Here is an 18,994-nt window from a genome sequence, read left to right as displayed (position 1 = left end):
TTACAGCTCCATGAAGGTTCATCATTCAATGTTGAAATTGGCCACGTAAAGCGACACACATTTTTCATATATAAAAATGTTAGTCACCCTTCATCCCATGTGAATTATCCACTGCTGAGGTACTGATCGTTTTAAACTTTTAGTTTTGAATTTTTCTTTTGCAACTGCCATTGAAAGATCACTTAAACTTGTTTACCCCACATAAAACCCTGTTGACTGTTCAACAATAGTTGAAAGGTTGTCTCTAACTTACTGTTGGTTTGCGGCTATAATTCGCCCTTTTGATGAAAACTGTGGGCCTGGTGTTTTCTTCTCTCCCATAAGTAGGCGACAATCCCAATAGCAACCAGTGACTCAGCGTTTACTGGGTCTATGGTTCAAAGAGCCCTCAGTCACTACGAATACTCTTCAGAAAATAGTAGTTTAGAGCATATTAGAACAGGTTTAGATTTCACGTGAATAATTAAATTAGGTATTTTCTCACCAGCCAGATTTCTGACTTTAATCTCTGAATTGGGACTTTTTTTGTAACCGATTTGGAGGGGGGGTTTGTTTGTTTTTGTTTTTTCCTCAATTCTGGGAGAAAAGGGTAGAATTTTGAGATTAAAGTCAAAATTCAGAAGTTCCGAGACTTTTTCCTTAGCTTGGATCAAAAACACATATACTAATATTTTTTTCCGGTGGTTGGTATATTCATAGACATAATATAAGATAATATTATTCTTATATTATGTCTATGGGTATATTTGTTCCGAAGTGCGACGGATTGTTTTAGGGCACGGACCGGAAGATGTCCTACCGTATTTTTGTTCCCTATTGGTAGCTGTGTAACTTGTACGCTTTCGTTTTTTATTACCTAGTAATTTTTTTTTCTCATAATCTATTATTAATTTTTTCCCGCATGCTCACATGTAGAAGTGTTTGGCAGTGTTACGGACTCGACTTTGATTTATTTGGATTAAATAAAAGTTAAATATTTCGAAATTATTTCGGTGGAAAGCTCGTTAGCCTGCCGTTCAATGTGATGGCTTCAGAAGGTGTTTGTGTTTTCATACCTGATGTTTATCATAATCATTCTACAGTTGGTCTGCTGTAGTTGGATGCTGAAAACTTCCAGTAAACATGGATCGGGACAGGAGTAGAGACGGCCGGAGCTGGGATTGGGGCAGCCCGCAGAACCGAGCCCAGATGGATGAGATATTTTTCCGTGAACAGGACTACATCCAGGCTGGCTCCACCGAACATAAAGAGTTCTGGGCTTTCTTTGACCGTTTCCAGAGATTCAAAGCAAAGCGGGAAATGTCTGGTTCTGGAATTAGAGATGATGTCAAAGAAAAGAAAAGGTCTGGTTCTGAAAAAGTAGATTTGGGGCTTCCTAAAGAGTACGACGCTCGGTACCGGATTAATGTCTCCGTGTGCACCGGGGATATCGAGAAGCGACTGGGGAAGTCCGATCCCAGGAGCAGGCAGAGATCGTCGGGACCAGGTCCGCAGGAGGTCTCGGACTGCCGCCTGGCTCTGCTGCACTTCCTGGACTTCAGTCAGAAACAGAGCTTTGGAAAACTGGCCAAGCTCCGCCGGGAGCAGAAGAACCTGCCTATCTTTCAGTACCGAGATCGAATCGTGGAGCTGGTGCGGCTTCATCCGGTGATTGTGGTGGCCGGGGACACGGGCTGCGGGAAATCCACCCAGGTGCCCCAGTATCTGCTCTCGGCGGGCTTCAGCCACATCGCCTGCACCCAACCCCGCCGGATCGCTTGCATTTCCCTCGCAAAGAGAGTCAGCTTTGAGAGCCTCAATCAGTTCGGATCCAAGGTTGGTCCATACAGGATATACATTTAAAAACGCCTGGACGTAAGGGAGATAAAGATTCTTAACATGTACTAGATTAATAAACAAGACACGCATTCCGGTTTTCCCCCTGAAAACTTGGTAAGCCCGGTGGTAGGGGTGCTAGGCAGTTATCTGCCCACCGCGTTTTTCAGTTAAAAATGATTAAAGTTGACAGGAAACTTGAAAATATAATGAGGTAATTATGTGTTATTGGAAGTCATTGTTAGTACCTAAACACCAACTACAAAGTATTAAAGGCAAACATAACAAAACCTAAAATAAATAAATAAATAAATAAATAAATAGTGTTTAGCCTGGTGGCCCGCCAGGCTTATAACCCTGAATTATATTTACTCTCCCATTTATGATGTAGTTTGTATTATACTGCAACAGTTTGGAATATAGCCATAGATGTACAAAATATCGCCACTAACATCAGTATCGGCTGATATCAGTCATTTTTTAACATATCAGCATCAAACCAATATTCATAACTGCTATTTATTTCAATCTTGTTCTTTCATAAAGTAGTTAAAGAATCAGAACAGATGTTGAATTGATATTGCTGACTTTAAAGGGGAACTATTTTTTGCAAAATTCACCTTTTGAACATTTTTGTACTTCCAATTGAGTCTCCACTGGTTCTAAAAATAACCCAGACATTTTTTGGCAATACTTCATGTTTTTAGGCGTCTGAAAAATGAGAAGTTTAAAAAAACTCCTGATTGTTAAGTCACAACCCATGGGCACTGCCTAGTTGACTTACCATCCAGAAACTACTTGCTGTATTATTGTTGGTTATGCAGGAGGCTCCACTTTTGCATTTCAAAGATGTACGGTTGCATAATTGTGCATCTTTTCGCAGCCATTTTCATGTGAAAGTGTAAATGCTGAGTTGGCCAGCTGCAACTTATTGGTATTTAAAGTGACAAGACGCCTAAAACAACTCATTCTGAAAGGATCTTGAAATAGGCAGAACTGAACAGACTAAAATCTCATGATCTAAGACTTATTTTGTGCAAAAATGTAATGAACATGCTTTGTATAGCATGTAGATCTATCCTAATCTGTTAAAGGAAGCATAATAGGTCGCCTAATGTATTCCTACATTTCCAGGTTGGGTATCAAATCCGCTTTGAGACTTCTCGGACGGCGGCCACCAAGCTGCTCTTCCTGACCGAGGGGCTCCTGCTGCGTCAGATCCAGCAGGACAAAATGCTGGATCAGTACCAGGTGGTCATCGTGGACGAGGTCCACGAGAGACATCTCCACTGCGACTTCCTCCTTGGCGTCTTGCGCTCCCTGCTTGCCGATCGGCCGGACCTCCGTCTCATCCTCATGTCAGCCACCATCAACATCAAGCTCTTCTCTGAATACTTCCGCAGCGCCCCGGTGCTGCAGGTACCAGGCCGGCTGTTTCCCATTCAGGTAAACAGCAGACAGTCAGGACATGCAAGGATGTTCCAAATGTTTCTTCAAATTTGTTATTTTTGAAGCTAGATAGTTTTATAGATTGGGAGACTATTTTTATACCTCCAGTGCAGTATAAAAAGATTCTATGCAGTCGTTATAAGTAGATTTCATACAAGATATAACCGTAAAGAAAAAAAGGATTTACAATTTACTGTAAAATGGGTTGCAAAAAATATCAATCCATATTAGTTAACATAAATTTAAAAACAATGCATATACAGTAAGAAAACAATTGAAAAGATTTTTTAAAAAAATTTATTTGCTATTTTTATTCAAGAACAGCTAGTAAGCCTGTTCTGGGATCGAGTGGTAGTGACTTCGTCCTCCACTAGGGGGCAATCGCGCTCTGTCTCCGTTACATCAAACTGCAATGACATCCAAGACATTGAGAGAAGTACTGAAAGTCACTGGATAGACTACCCCAAAATTTCACTCAAGTAAGAGCTACTTCAACATATTTTTACTCAAGTAAAAGTAAAAAGTAGCCATCCAAAGATTACTCAAGTAAGAGTGAAACATGTATTTGAGTGAAAAATGTATTTGGTAAAAGGTTTACTCAAGTACTAAGTAATTGATTAAAATCATTTAACATTTAAAATTTACATCATAATCTGAACCAAAATATAAAGTGAAGTAGAAATGTTGGTGTTTTAAAGACCAAATGAAAATAATTTATATAACAAAATTGAACAAGAGAAAATTTTCCAAATTTGTTTCTTTCAATATAAAACTTTTGAAAATAACGGAAACCGCAGGTTTGTGTCTGGGTCTGGTGAATTTTTGGTTAAAACAAGCTTGTTCTTCATTCAGTGTAGTACAATTGTTTTTAGGGTGGTTATAGATAGAAAAAAAAGAGTAAAAACTCTCCAAAAAGCTCAGAAATTTTGAGACTAATTTCAGAAATTTTATAGAAAAAAATAATTTTTCTGAGTTTGAAAGTTGACTATTTTCAATTTCAAAAAGCCCTTAGCCACCTCTGGCCATACTTCACAATAAAATGACTCAAGTAAAAGTTAAAACTGCATAGTAAAAAATATTAAAGTAAATGTAACTAGTTTCAGCCCAACTCTGCTCGTTACTGAAACAAGGTGTCGGGTTGGAGTAACGCGTTACAGAGAGAAGTGATGCTCTGTTTCCTGCACCCAGGTCATCTACCAGCCCATCCCCCCTGAGGAGCAGCCCTCTCGCTCAGAGAAGCTGGATCCCAGGCCGTACCTGCGCATCCTGCAGGGCATCGATCAGCGCTACCCTCCAGAGGAGCGTGGGGATCTGCTCCTCTTCCTCAGCGGCGTGGCGGAGATCTCCAACATCCAGGAGGCCTGTCAGGTTTACGCCACACACACCCGGCGCTGGATAGTCCTGCCGCTCCACAGCACCCTCTCTCTCGCTCAGCAGGACAAGGTGGGCGCCATCGGAACATGTTTAAATAAAGGAGATCATTTCTGATGGCTAACTCTGAACTGATGACGTTCCTCAGGTATTTGACGTCGCTCCTCCTGGTGTAAGAAAATGCATCATTTCCACCAACATTGCTGAAACCTCAGTTACAATAGATGGGGTCCGGTTTGTTGTGGATTCAGGTATTTAACTGTCCCTCCTCTCAGTTTTCACGTCAAAAGCTACGTTCACACGGCAGGCCTGTATTAGCTAGAGCTAACAACATTAGCTAGGGCTAATAGGCCCTGAGGCCTTTTCACACCAGAAGTACAGATGCGGTGTATCTGTACTTCCGGTGTGATTTAGCCTCTGGAGACCTGTCTGGAAAATTCATGATTACTCATCATCTTGCGAAAGGTAAGGTTAGCGAAAGGTAAGGTTAGCGAAAGGTAAGGTTAGCGAAAGGTAAGGTTAGCGAAAGGTAAGGTCAGTAATATGAAGTTAAACCTTCAAAGTATTCCCATATTAAATGATGCTTAAACCTCACATTTTCATCACTGAATGTGAAATTATTTACACGTTAATAACATAATTTTGTCCTTTGAGGCACCCAAAAGTCAGATGTAGGTCGCATGTGGGCAAAAAAAGCGGATTTGGGTCGCTTTTGCATGCTGTGTGAACATAGCCATACCTTCTGAACTGTGCCTTTTCAGGTTCTGTGGGTTTTTGTTTTTAGGAAAGGTGAAGGAGATGAGCTTCGACCCGAAGGCTAAGATGCAGCGCCTGCAGGAGTTCTGGATCAGCCGAGCCAGCTCCGAGCAGAGGAAAGGTCGAGCCGGTCGCACAGGTCCTGGTGTTTGCTACCGCCTGTACTCGGAGTCGGACTACAACGCCTTCGCTTCGTACCCTGTCCCTGAAATCCACAGAGTGGCTCTGGACTCCTTGGTCCTGCAGGTGGGAGCATCCTGGTACACATGATGATTCACGTTAGAATTCGAGTTTCAGTCATGAATCTGTGTCCCTGCAGATGAAAAGTATGGATCTGGGAGATCCGCTTTCTTTTGTCTTCATTGATCCTCCTCCAACGGCCAGTATCCAGACTGCAGTTACGTACCTGAAGGAGCAGGGGGCGCTAGACAGTCGTGGTGAACTAACATCCATTGGTAAACTGCTGGCTCAGCTGCCTGTTGATGTTGTTATAGGTAAGATTGTCCACACAAGGCTGTTCAGTTTTTAATGTTTGCATTTGAGTTTTTAGCTTCAGAAAGAAAAGCCTTCATGGTTTTAGTTTTGCACGTTATCAGACTCTTTTATTCTTCAAACATCCCCATTTTTCCTCGGTTGTGCTCAAATCGGCAATGCAATGATTAATCGGATTATGATGAACCGATTATTGAAATTTACAACTCAATTAGCAACCGAATAATTGTTAATTGGTTGGAGTATACAAACTCAAATAAAAAGGCCATTAACTGAAAATAAAAACATGTCTAGAGCAGAAATTGGGGGAAACCGATTCGGACCTCAAAAACGAACTCTGGTCCGCCTCAAAGCTTCGGTCTTGGTTCGATTGAACTCTGGTGCACAATGCAGACTGGAGACCGCTCCAAAACCAGGAAGTGGACTGTAGCGCAGGGCATTCTGGGTAAATACAATCAAAGTAAAGTGTGAGCAGCAGAAATGGCTTTTGGTCTTTTTACCAAAGACAAAACAGAAATCCTACAACCGCTAAAATCAGACACCACTCCACTTTTGTTTATATTTTGAGAAGAAGGAAGTTATTATCATTGTCTTTTTCAGAGGTTTTTATGTTATGTCCTTCAGTGGTTCTTGATGCAGCGCCTCCACAGGTGAGGAGGGGAACAGGTTTCTCAAATAGTTTGGTTCGTTTGAGTCAGTCCAGTGTGAAAGCAAACTGCAACACCTGAAAATACAACAAATATTGTAACTTTGGTCCCCATAAGATGTTGTAAAAACACTCTGAATTTAAAATGGTTAATCAGATAGAAAATACATCTTTGTCCATCAGACATAAATCCTCTGGAGAAGAAAGTGTAAAGTTAGTTCCAGGAGAGAATATAAGAAAGGTTTTTTTTTTTTCTACTTTGCACAAAAACTAAATTTTCATCCTGCAGGGAAGATGTTGGTTCTTGGTTCTCTGTTTAACTTGGTGGAGCCCGTGCTGACCATCGCAGCCGCCCTCAGCGTCCAGTCACCGTTCCTGCGCAGCTCGCAGCAGAATCCGGACTGCAAAACGTCCTGCCAGCCCCTGCACAGCAACCAGGGAGACCCCTTCACCCTGCTCAATACCTTCAACGCCTGGGTGGAGGTCAGTGTGTGGAGACGCCACATGCTGGTGGCTTCCTGACATGAACAGGTTGAATGTTTGGGGTGACTGAGGCTTGAACTCCACAGGTGAAAGGAGAGCGAGGCGGCGGCTCCAGGAAGTGGTGCAGGAGGAGAGGCCTGGAGGAGCAGCGGCTGTATGAGATGGTCAACCTGCGCAGACAGTTCAAGGCAAGTTCCTCCTCCTCATCATCATCCCAATGTTTTTAGTTAACTTCCTCATGGATAAAGCTCCTTTGGTGGTTTGCAGAACTTGCTGAGAAGCCACGGCCTCGTGGAGTCAGAGGACAGGGCTCCATCTAGTGGCGACCGCGAGCAGCGCAGGGAGAGGTTCACCGAGAGGAAGAAGCTGCATCAGCTGAAAAGAGACCATGAGCAGCAGGAGGGCACCAAACGTAAAGTCCTGCGGCTGGAGGAAGGCCAGGACGGAGAGTTTTCCTCGGGGTCGGACTCTGAAGACAGAGGCAAACGCAGGAAGTCCAAAGAGGGACAGGGAAAGGAGGTGGACATCCAGGTGAGCAGCTGTTGTTCAACAGCAGACACAGTCAAAAACATGAAACTTACAGGGGACCTGCTGTGCAAGATTCACATTTTGCACATTTTTGTACTTCTATTTGTGTCTCTACTGCTTCTAAAAACAATCCAAGCACTTAAAAAAAAATACACCCGGCTTTTTTTTTGACAGTAAGTTCATGTTGAATTTACTGTCAACATGTATATTGTGTCTGGAAAATTAGCCATTTCAAAAGCCTCCTGAATGTAACTTCACAAATCAGCATGCACTGAGCTCCATTATGTTTGGTCAGCTGGTTTTACCACTGTAGGTGCTGTACAATGGCTGCTGGAAAAGACAAGTGTTTTGTTGCTGACGTATCACCCAGAAACTGCTTCCTGCATTCTTGTTGATTGTGCAGGAGGCTCCACTAATACTTTTTAAAGATGTACGGTTGTATATTTGCACCTCTGTTTGCAGCCATTTTCATGTGAGTGTAAACGTTGAGTTGGTGGCGTAGCCGGGCCTGTCGCAATAAATCAATTAATCACATGATAAATTAAAATGAACTCAATAATTTCCATTTGCATGATTTATTATTTTTCTATTTTTTGTCTCTCTCTCTACTAAACGGTAACAAAAGTCTCCAGTCTGGTGTTTTTGGTCTCAACTAGTCGTTTTTCTGAGGGACATTTTTTTTACAGAGAATTATTTATTTTCTTTGTTGTTTTGTTTATTTATTCTGGATATTTAAAATGTCTTCCAGTTCCAGTATTAAATGTTCGTTAGAATTTAAAGTTTGTTGATCTTTGAGAATTGTTGCATTATTATGTCATTACTGTTGCTTGAAAATGGTCTCAAAACAATAATATTATCGTTTATGACAACAATTTCTGGGACAATTTATCGTCCATCAAAATGTGTTATTGTGTCAGGCCTAGGAGTGACCAGCAGCAGCTAATTTGGATTTAAAGTGACAAGATGCCCTGAAACAGCTCAAATTAAGCAGAACTGACCAGATTAAAATCTCATTATCTAAGAATGATTTTGTGAAAAAAAGTTTGAACATGTTTTGCCCATAGATCCATCCTAACCTGTTCAAGGAAGCACAATATGTCACCTTTAACATCTTTTTAAAGCTACAGCCTGAAGATGTCAGAGATGGAAGTATTTGGGTATTCCTGGGAATCTAAGAACTTTTTCTGTTTGTCTTCAAATAGGAAGTGAAGTTTAAATTACGCCACAACGTCTCAGAGCTGCAGGAGGCCGTCGGCGCCAGTCAGGAGTTGTCCTCGCGACACCAAGCTTTGCTCAAGCTGCTGCTCTGCCGAGGACTCTACCCTCAGCTGGCGCTGCCTGATGAGCACAACACCACCAGGAAAGACTCGGATCAGGTCTGGTTTCCTGCTGCACCGGCGAACGGAAACCTCACAGTCTGACCAGATCAGCCGTCTGCAACCTTTACTGCCCAAAGAGCCGTTTTTGTCCTCAAAACAGTTAAATAAAATGGGTCTAGAGCCACAAATACTGTAACAAATGTGTAAACCACATCTTATAAATCTTTATAAATATATATTACAGGAAATCTGTTCTAATTTTTAAGGAGTAAACATTTTACTCCTCTTTTTAGTTTTTACTATAAAGAAAAACATAAAATGTTTTCAAAAAGATGACGGCTACATTTTCTCATTGATATAGTTTGAACATAGTTTCAAAAAAAAGGTGCAGAAAAGAACTGATTCCTATTCCTGAGAATTCTGAATCGACTCCAAATACTCAGAAATGTATTTTAAAATTCTCTTACATCCTTCCATTTGCGATTATGCTTTATATTGCATTATTGTCAACTCACCCAAAGTTTGTATTTTGAATAATTCTTTGATATTTTTTTGTTATTTAAGAAAAACTGAGAAAAAACTCGGTGCCTAATTATTCTAAATTCTGGCAATTTTATGTACAAACCTATTTTTGTTTAAATATAATCTGATGGAATTTAATAAAGCATGGAGCCTTAAATTAATTGTATTAAATAAACATTTTATTTCTCTGGACTACCACATAATTTAAACAGAATCTCTAAATGGAAAAATTTAATTAAAAATAGCTTCTGAATCGAATCATGACCCTAAAAATCGGAATCAGAAACTTCTAGTGTCATTCTATTGTGGAAATGGAATGTAATTAGAATAGAATATACTTTAATTATAAAAGCTGCTTAGAATATATTTTATAATTATTCCATGAAACAGCTGAAAAACATCACTAAAACCTGCATTTATTTTTATATCCATTCAGCTGTTTTAGAGAATAACCTGAGAAAAATACTTTAGTAATATGAGGAATTGTTCGGGCTGCCAGTAATTGTGGTATTGAGATTTAGTTAAAAGCAATTATTTTATTATATTACAGGGTTTCCCCCCCCCCCCCACTGAATAAATACAATCAAATGAAAGGTAAAAGTTTTCTAAAACTCTCTTCCAGACGTTAATTTTAGGATCCATCTTTACCAGGCTGGGACACATATTGATTTTAACGTGAAATATGGTTTAAGAAGTTAACATTTATTTATTTTTTGACTCTTGGTAGGTGTTCCACACGAGGAACAAGCAGGGCGTGGTGATGCACCCGACCAGTGTGTTCGCCAGCGATCCGGAGGTGCTGCATGTTCCCGAGGACGAACCCAGAGAAACAGGTGAGCAAGAACCTGAGAACACAAAGATGTCAAAGGTCGTTTAAAAAAGATTTGAACCTTTGATTTAAACCAGGGGGATCCAAACTTCCTGTCACAAAATGGTCAAGTCAGAATGACTTGACCATTAAATTGTTTTAGAAATTATGCCAAAAAAGACATAATTTCTAAAACAATTTAAAACCAAATTTTACCTGCTCAACAATAAACTTAACAATAAATCATTGTATCCCCAAAAATTAAAAATTATTTTGCCCATGTGCCTTATTAAAAGAAAGGCATCCGATTTGTAATTTTTGGGGGGGGGGTGGAAGTCTCCGATATAAATAAAGAATTTTTGTCATTCTCTGGATCAAAGTTTTGTGTATTTAGCCATAATTAATAGAAAAAATAAAAGCAGATTTTGGTGCACCAAAGTAGACGTCACTAAATAAATGTGTTCTCACGCATAAAATGATGATGCATCAAACATTTTACGTTATAAGAACATTTTAATTTGTTTGTAGTAATTTTGACTTAACATATGGTCCCCACTTTGGACAGCCCTGATTTAAACTCTTCTACCTTCACACAGACTCTACAAGTCTATATGAAGCTTTAAGTTATCAATACATTTTATCTGTTCTTTAATCCCTAGGATTTTTTAAGTGCATGGGAGGCCCAGTAAATGATGTCTTCCACTACAACACTATCTAGTTCTCCTTCTCATTGAAAGTCCTCATCTCCTGTTTGCAGGACCGGACAGGAGGGACAGCAGCAGACATCAGCTGTTGGCTTTCGTCACGCTGCTGGAGACCAACAAGCCGTATTTGTCCAACTGCGTCCGGGTTCCAGCCCTGCAGGTCGGTATCAGCGGCGGGACGACCGAAGATCAAACCGCTGTGCTGCTTCCTGATTAATTAAGATCTGAGAAGTTTCTGGAAGTTTGTGACTCTCAGACTTCAAGGAGTTTTATGTGATAAATCAACTCAAAGTAGCCCATTGTTGTGAAGTGGAAGAAGAAGAAAACATTTTTAACATTCTTTGGAAATATAAACCTGAAAAATGCGGCATGCATTTGTATTTACCAGATGAAACTACATTAAACTTGCTTTGCTTCTATGCAAAACTGAGTGCTGGAAAAGTAACACTCTATACATACAAAAAACTCTTTTTTGTATAGTTTGTAGTGTAAACATCTTACTATCATTAAAATAAGACAAAATTAACAAGTAATTTTTCAGCAAGATCTAGAAGCTTGTTTTGATTAAATCATTCTTGAATGTTAATAAAAAGTGCTAGTTCCACTGGTAGATTATTTCACTTATAAAAAAACATTTTACGGAAACCGAGAGTGGACGTTTCCACGTATGCTTTTTCCTCTCTTGTATCAAGAGGGCAGACCGTGTTAAATGTTTATTATATGCTCCATTACAAAGAAAACCATCATTGACCTTAAACATTTTGTGTCAGGTGAATAAAATACTGACAAATTGTGGTTTGCTCACAGTATTAAACTTTGACATATTTATAACATTTTACAAAACAAGAATCTCTTAAGTTGCTGAATAGAGAATTAAAAGATGAAACGAATAAAAATATGTGAACTATTTAATTCCTAATGAACAGAGATGTTCTAAAGTAGTCTGTGGTATTTTTCTGCTCTCCGCTTTCCTGCCAACCCAGCCTCGCCTTCGTAGCACATCAGTAATGTTTAGATGATAAAGTTGGCGCTACTCCGCCATGCAGCTCTGCTGAATTAAGCGCTGTTACAGGTGATAACGTAATGAATTTGTCGAGTGTTTATATTTCAAAACAAAACCGCATAAAGTGCATTTTCCATCCCAAACCGGACTCTGTTTGGACCGTTTCTCTTTACCATTCTGGAATGGTCCAGCCGCCATTTTTGTTTTTGTCTCAACGGCTCCGCTTCAGGGTGACCAGCGGCGCCCTCTGCTGGATGGCGGCCAAACTACAACACTGAAAGAAGGTTCTATCAGGCGTTATTAGTTAATTTTAATATAATAAACCATTAATCAACAATTAATTGTAAGTTGATTCTGTGTTCCTCACAACTTGATGACCTTAATTAGAGTTGGTGAAATCTGCTGTATTGTTAACCAGGCTCTGCTGCTGGTGGCCAACTCGGTGGACACAAACGCCGACTGCACGCGGCTGGTGGTGGACGGCTGGCTGGAGCTGGAGGTCCGGGAGCCCGAGGAGGCCCTGAGGGTCCTCTCCAAGGCCCTCAGTCTCAGGACTGAGTGGGAGCGTTTGCTGAAGGTTCAGCTTGGACAGAGCACCACCTCCGGACAGGGAGTGTCCCGCAGAGACATGGAGAAGCTGAGCGACGGCCTCGTCCGCTTCCTGCTCTACACTGAGGTACAAACACTGAGATCTCAGTGAATTACAGCCTCTGCTTTTCTCTTACCTTCATGCTGTTTTCTGTAACTACACCTCCTGTCCAGGTCAGTTACAGCCTTCAGCGACTCACGGCTCTCCAGACCCAGAACCTGTATGTCGGACCTCAGGCCGACCCGGACTCGGTTTACTCTGAGCTTCCAGATCTGAGCCTGCTGTTTCCAGGAGCAGAAGCCAAACCAGATCCAATTAAAGGAGGCCTGCGAGTGACCAGCTTCTTCACCTACAACTGTCTCACTGTGAGTTCGTCCAACACTCCAAATGAAGGCCTCAGGTGTTAGAAAGGGAATGAAATGCATCAATTATTTCTCTATGGTTTATTTACAAACAGCCACAGATTCTTCAAACCTTTTTAAAGTGGAGTTAACAAGGCTGTCATAAGCTCTTCCAAAGTTTTTCTCCATTTTTTTGGCTGCTTTTAAACATTTTTCCAGTTATTCAAGGGCTAAAAAATGGAAAAGTGTCAGAAAAAGAACAAAAATCTCCAGCAGATTAACTGTTAATTAAACATAAACATGAAACCAGAGGTGAGATGTCCATCACCTTTTTAATTTTTCTGATTAATATTAAAACTTTATGATAGAATTAGGGAAAATGTGTGAAGTGATGGTGTTTACTGCTCAGAACCAACAAGGAAACTTGATTTAACATCTGTCTTAAAACTTAACCTGTTTTTATCAAGAGTGAGCAAGATTTTAAAATTTGATGATTTGGGAATTCATCAGAATATTTGGTAACATTTTATTTGACTGACATAAACATGATGGAGTCTTCATGAATGTTTACAATTGTCATTTGGTAAATAATGTTACTTTTAATGCAAAGTTGCTTAAAAACCTTCGTTAAAAGTCCATTAAAAGTTTCACCTTTGCATTAAAGTGTCATTATTTACCGTATCGTAAACACTTCTGAAAACTCATTCATGTTTTCATGTTTATGAAACAGTCTTATGTTATAAAGTGTTACCATTCTTTTTTCATTTAAATTTAAAGGCTTAGGTGTTACCTTGAAATTCATAATGTATATGAATTTATATTTAACTGTTTCTATTAATTGTGGTTCTGATCTCTGTTTGGGACAGTCAACATGCTGGTTGAGGTTTTTTCTTGGAGTAAATCATTTGTCGAGGTTATGAATTGTCACCAAATCAGTTTCAAATGGAGACATAATCCATTCGAAACGCCTGAGACAGACGACGACTTTTCACATTTGGAAAAAGTTTGATCCAAAACAGTATTATAAAAAAATTATTAAAAGGAGCAGCATCTTCCTGAGATCATTAGATCACAGGAACAAAATCAGTCTAAAGATCTGGAAGAACTTTATAAAATAAACAAATGTCCTTCTTTAACGTCGTCCAGGATTCGAAGGATCTTTACAGCGAGTGTTTGCGGACCTTCTGGAGCTGCCCGAACTGTGACCTCTACATGCCTCTGACTCCGCTGGAGCGGATGCATCACGAAGCTTCCTGCCGGCCCGCCGGAGAGCGGCAGGAGGCAGAAGAAGGTCAGGAAATTCATTCAACTGATTCCTGCTTCTTTTACCTGACGCACCTGCAGATAACAGCAGCATGAGACTAATTATGGGTCTGTTTCTAGAATCAGGAGACGGAAAGTCCGGCTCATCCGCAAAGTCGAGTCTGACGAGGGTCTATCACTGTGACGTCTGTGATGAGGATCTGAAGCTCACATCTACGGAGATCCTCAAACATAAAAGGCAGCACATGTTTTCAGCAAAGTGACTGGACTGCAAAAACACCAAACCTTTACAGGTATTTTTGGTTTAATTTCTGGTGTAAATATATTAGTTCACTTGAAATAAGACAAAACAAGTAACTTTTCAGCACGATATAATTAGATCAATAATTCTTGAATATTGTAAAAAAACAAAAAACTTCACTCATAACATGGGGAAAATGTCTTATAAGTGGAAACAAATCTGCTCGTAGAACTCGTTCATTTTATCAGCATTAAGGATTTATTGATCTTAAAACAGTTCCTATGTTTTGCTGAAAAGTTACTTGTAAGTTAATTTTTTCTTATTTCAAGTGTGTCAAGATATTTGCGCAAGAAAGTAGACCAAAAATATTGTGTAATTTTGCAAAAGGGTTTCTTCTCCTTTGGACTTTTGAACCCGTTTATCTCCTTTTACAGTCACAGGTTTTACTTTCTCTTTACGGGCAGAAATTGGTTCCAATATTATTGCAAGCAAAAAACGCATTTCAAAACTTTAAATTAAAAAAAAGCATTTCAAAAATTAAACTTTGAAAATTTCCCAATCAAAAAATAAATATTGAGAGTAATTTACTATGTGTAACAGTTGAACCTACGTTTATATTTGCTATCTTTTCAGAATCTAAAAATGTCTTTGGAAAAAAATAAAATCTAAAACAATTATTTGAACAAATACATTCAGGAAAAATAAGCTCTGAAAAGAATATTTGAAAAAAATAAATCTGAGAAAATAATTTCAATAATTGAAATCTGAAAAATAATTTGAAAAACTACAATCTGAAAAATATTTTTGAAAAAGATTGAATCTGAAAAAAATCAAACCACATAAATCTAGGTTCATCTGTTACATCAGAACATATTTTTTGATTGAGAAGTTTTTCAAAGTTTTTATTTTTGAAATTCATTTTTTTTCATATTTCAATTTTTGAAAGATGTTTTTGCTTACAACATTATTGGACCAAATTTCTCTCCATATCTCCATCGATCTGCAAAGATGCAAAAGAAAGCTTCTGCTGAGAGAAGAATAAATATGTTGTTATTGTACTGGATTGAACATAAATCCTGGCACTTCAGTGAAATGTTTGAACTTTGGGTATTTTTGTGAAATAATGATGACTGTAAGAAAAGAAAACTCAGATTTAAAATATAGAGTGAGGGTTTAATAATGATACAAACCCACGATATGTAACACCTCAAAGCAGCACATTGGCACAAAGTCAGAAGTAAGACAGCACAGAAGATAAAAACCTGTCTCAAAAAATAAAGAATCAGAATAAATATCTCAATAAATAAACAGGTCATATCTCAATAATTACTTTGAAACTAATAAATACGTACATGTGAAAATATTGGCAGAAATCAATGACCCCCAAAAATAAAGGAAAAGTACTTAATACAGAGTTACTTTGAAATCAAAAGTTATTGATTACTCAAATCAAAAGGCACATTTATTAAGATGTAAGGATGGGACCTGCATTGTGATTGCATGACTGTCAGAGTTGAACTCTTCTGAACCAGAAGGAGCAAACTGGGTGCAATGGCTTTACTGGTTCGGTTAAATCTGCACCGTCAGGGGGCTCGACGGTGTTGTTTGTGGTGCACGGGGTCGCAGATTAGTGGGGACGGTGTTTGTGCGTCAAACTAACAGTTTGTTTACGATGGGGGGACCGACTGAGACCCGGATGTTTGGGAATGGGGTCGGTCCGTCAAAACTATCGGTTCGTTTACGATCGGGGACCGACTGAGACAAATATATTTGTTTGAGGTTACGAGGTTACGGTGTCAAACGGTTTGATCACGATCGGCTAACCGACTGAGACCCGGATGTTTGGGAATGGGTCGGTCCGTCAAAACTATCGGTTCGTTTACGATCGGGGACCGACTGAGACAAATATATTTGTTTGAGGTTACGGTGTCAAACGGTTTGATCACGATCGGCTAACCGACTGAGACCCGGATGTTTGGGGAGGGCGTCGGTCCGTCAATACGAACTGTTCGTTTACGATTGGAAATGATGTCGGTGCCTCAAGCTAACGGTTCTCTTACGATCGGGCTCTGAGACCCGGATGTTGGTTTCTGCGTTCGTTGTGAGCGTTGTGAGCGTGTCCTGAGTGAACCCCGCTGTTTTTAAGTCACTTTGGGGAAGAAGAAAAAAGCTCTAAATCTAAGCTTCTGGAAGTCTCATTCTGCCAAAAATGATTTTAATGTTTTTTGTTTTTTTATTTACTTTTATGGGAATCCTGGATTTCACAAATCCACAGACCCTTGCAGGCTTTTGGGACTTTTATTCTTTGGTGCTCATTAGTTTTTATGTATCGAGGACAAAAAAAACACCACTATCCAATACATAAAAATAAGTTTAAGATAAAATTAAAATCAGGTATTAAATGAATAAATATACATAATTATTCAAATGTGTCAATTTATGTAATTTGAATTCAAGTTTTAATATTTTTTATAAATATAATCATTTAAGACTAAGAAAAATGTATTCATAGTTAAAACAAAAAAGTATGTCTAAGCTTTTATTTGTGATAATTTAATAAATAAAATGTACTAATTGCATAAACAAGTGCATCAGATTATTAAAATCTTAATTGCATCAACAGTTGAAATGTTGATGAAAATTTGATTGACTTTTAAAGATTTTTGTGATAATTTTAATAGAACTGCTATAAATTACAGAATAACATAGTTAAATGTGTCAGATGTATTTACACAATTAAGTGTGCAAATCATAAGAACTTTAATCTGAGTTTTAAGATTAAGATTGTATTTATATCTGTGGTAATTGAATAAACTAAATGCAATTAAATAAAACTACTTTATTAGATGCTAATAATTTAATACACAACTAATGTAAAAATAAGTGCCTCGAATCTGATTACTATATATTTTGACTCATAATTTCAGTATTTATCTAATTATTTCATATTTCTTGTGCTACAGTTTAGCGGTGCCATTTCAACAAATAGATTCCTAAAGCTGATTGGTCAATTTGCACAGCAACTCAACTGCAGACCAATCAGATTGCACATTGCTGTGTTGGACCCGCCCACTGACTTTGATGAATAAGGATGACAGACAAAAGAAAATCCCATTGTGCTGCAACACAACACTATGAAATACTTAAATATAAATGTTAAGTAATTATATGTTTTTCAGTTTTATTTATTTTATCACCTATGTAAATATTTATTTCTCAACTTTTATATTGAATTGTGGCTCTTTTGGCCCTCGATATATTGGATAATCTTCATTATTTACTGTCCAACATTCCCATAACTTGACTTCTTCCTTTTTTATACTGAAGTTCTTCGGATTCTGTGGGAAATCTTTTGACTTTCAACATTTTAATTGAAGCTGGGACTGAGACAAACTGCATGAATTTAAATGAAGACACCTCAGATAAACAAAATACGGAGAATCCAATGTACTTTTAAAAATACTTTGGGATAAATTAGTCTTTATGTGCAGCTATCAGATATTTGGTCAATTTAAGCCAAATAACATTGGAACATTGCTGCAGAATAGAAAAAAATTGTGGATGTTTAGTCAGTGGTTTTACTTTTTAGCCCCACACAGGAGAAAAAAAATCACTAACATGAAAAAACTAATTTATTTCAGCACCTTGTCTGATTCACTAGGAGTGGGATGACCGTTTTTATGATTCATATCAAAACTTAATGGTGAAATGGAGGCAAAGAAATGTTTACTGCTTAAAAAAACAGAGCTGGCCCAAAACATAAGCAAACTGAGCCTTCGAACCACAAAAACAATCTGGGGGCCCACAAAAATACTTCAGCTCACAACCTGAACATTTATCTAGAAAACCCTTTTTTCAACATAATAGCAATTTATGAATTGTTAAATTATTTAACTGCTACAATTTACTTTTATTTACCACTTGGTGAGTTTACTAGTTGTAAATCTAAACAAAATTCTCTATATGGTTTTATTACAGTACTATTTAATTAGAACATAGTCACAGTTAATTTATTTCAATATTTAGACTCTGATATTGATTAATCACTGACGGATTGATAGATTTCAAGCAGCATGTTTGGAGCTTACCACTAATGAAAACCAACAGTTCTGGATGATAGAAAGTTAGAAATTATTCCACAAAGACTAATCAACAATAGATTTGTCTTTGTGTACAAACTACTGGGTCAAAACATATTTTTAGAAAGTTGGGTGCTTGGGTAAGTTTCCCTCTCATAAATGTGACTTATAGTTCCGAAAATACCCCATTTTCAATTAACTAATAGTGTAACATTATCACTTTTTCAAATAGGCCAAAGTTATTTATTTTTAATATTTTTAAAAATGCTTCCAAATATGTATTGAAATCAGGTTTCTTGTTATAGGCCTAACCACTAGGTGGCCCCAAATCTACCTATTCAGCCTCATCTCAGGAAAATTAAAATGTAAAATCTTTATATATATATATATATATATATATATATATATATATATATATATATATATATATATATATATATATATATATATATATATATATATATATATACACACAAACTGCAAAAATTAACTTTGGATGGTGTTTTTTTCATTGATTAGTTCATAATATTATAATCATGGAAAGAAGTTTAATGACTGCAGATCTGTTTATTCAAATTCACTAAA

General features: G+C 38.1%; 1 protein-coding gene across 1 annotated transcript; it reads left to right on the top strand.

The window, feature by feature from the left end:
- Positions 1-166: 166 nt before the first annotated feature.
- dhx34 (DEAH (Asp-Glu-Ala-His) box polypeptide 34) lies at positions 167-15,638 on the top strand. The gene is made up of 16 exons (XM_014985631.2): positions 167-1,815; positions 2,950-3,261; positions 4,453-4,707; positions 4,784-4,886; positions 5,420-5,637; positions 5,711-5,885; positions 6,819-7,012; positions 7,099-7,200; positions 7,280-7,543; positions 8,743-8,916; positions 10,109-10,214; positions 10,947-11,053; positions 12,315-12,572; positions 12,659-12,850; positions 13,973-14,117; positions 14,210-15,638. The coding sequence occupies exons 1-16, from the start codon at positions 1,123-1,125 to the stop codon at positions 14,350-14,352; spliced, it is 3,441 nt and encodes a 1,146-aa protein (XP_014841117.1). The 5' UTR covers positions 167-1,122; the 3' UTR covers positions 14,353-15,638.
- The last annotated feature ends 3,356 nt before the right edge of the window (positions 15,639-18,994 follow it).

This window comes from Poecilia mexicana, unplaced genomic scaffold (assembly GCF_051168715.1).
Source record: "Poecilia mexicana isolate PSO_F unplaced genomic scaffold, ASM5116871v1 scaffold_13, whole genome shotgun sequence".
In the NCBI taxonomy this organism is placed as follows: Eukaryota; Metazoa; Chordata; class Actinopteri; order Cyprinodontiformes; family Poeciliidae; genus Poecilia; species Poecilia mexicana.
The sequence above is the reverse complement of the archived record's forward strand: the minus strand, read 5'-3'. Positions and strand labels throughout refer to the sequence as shown.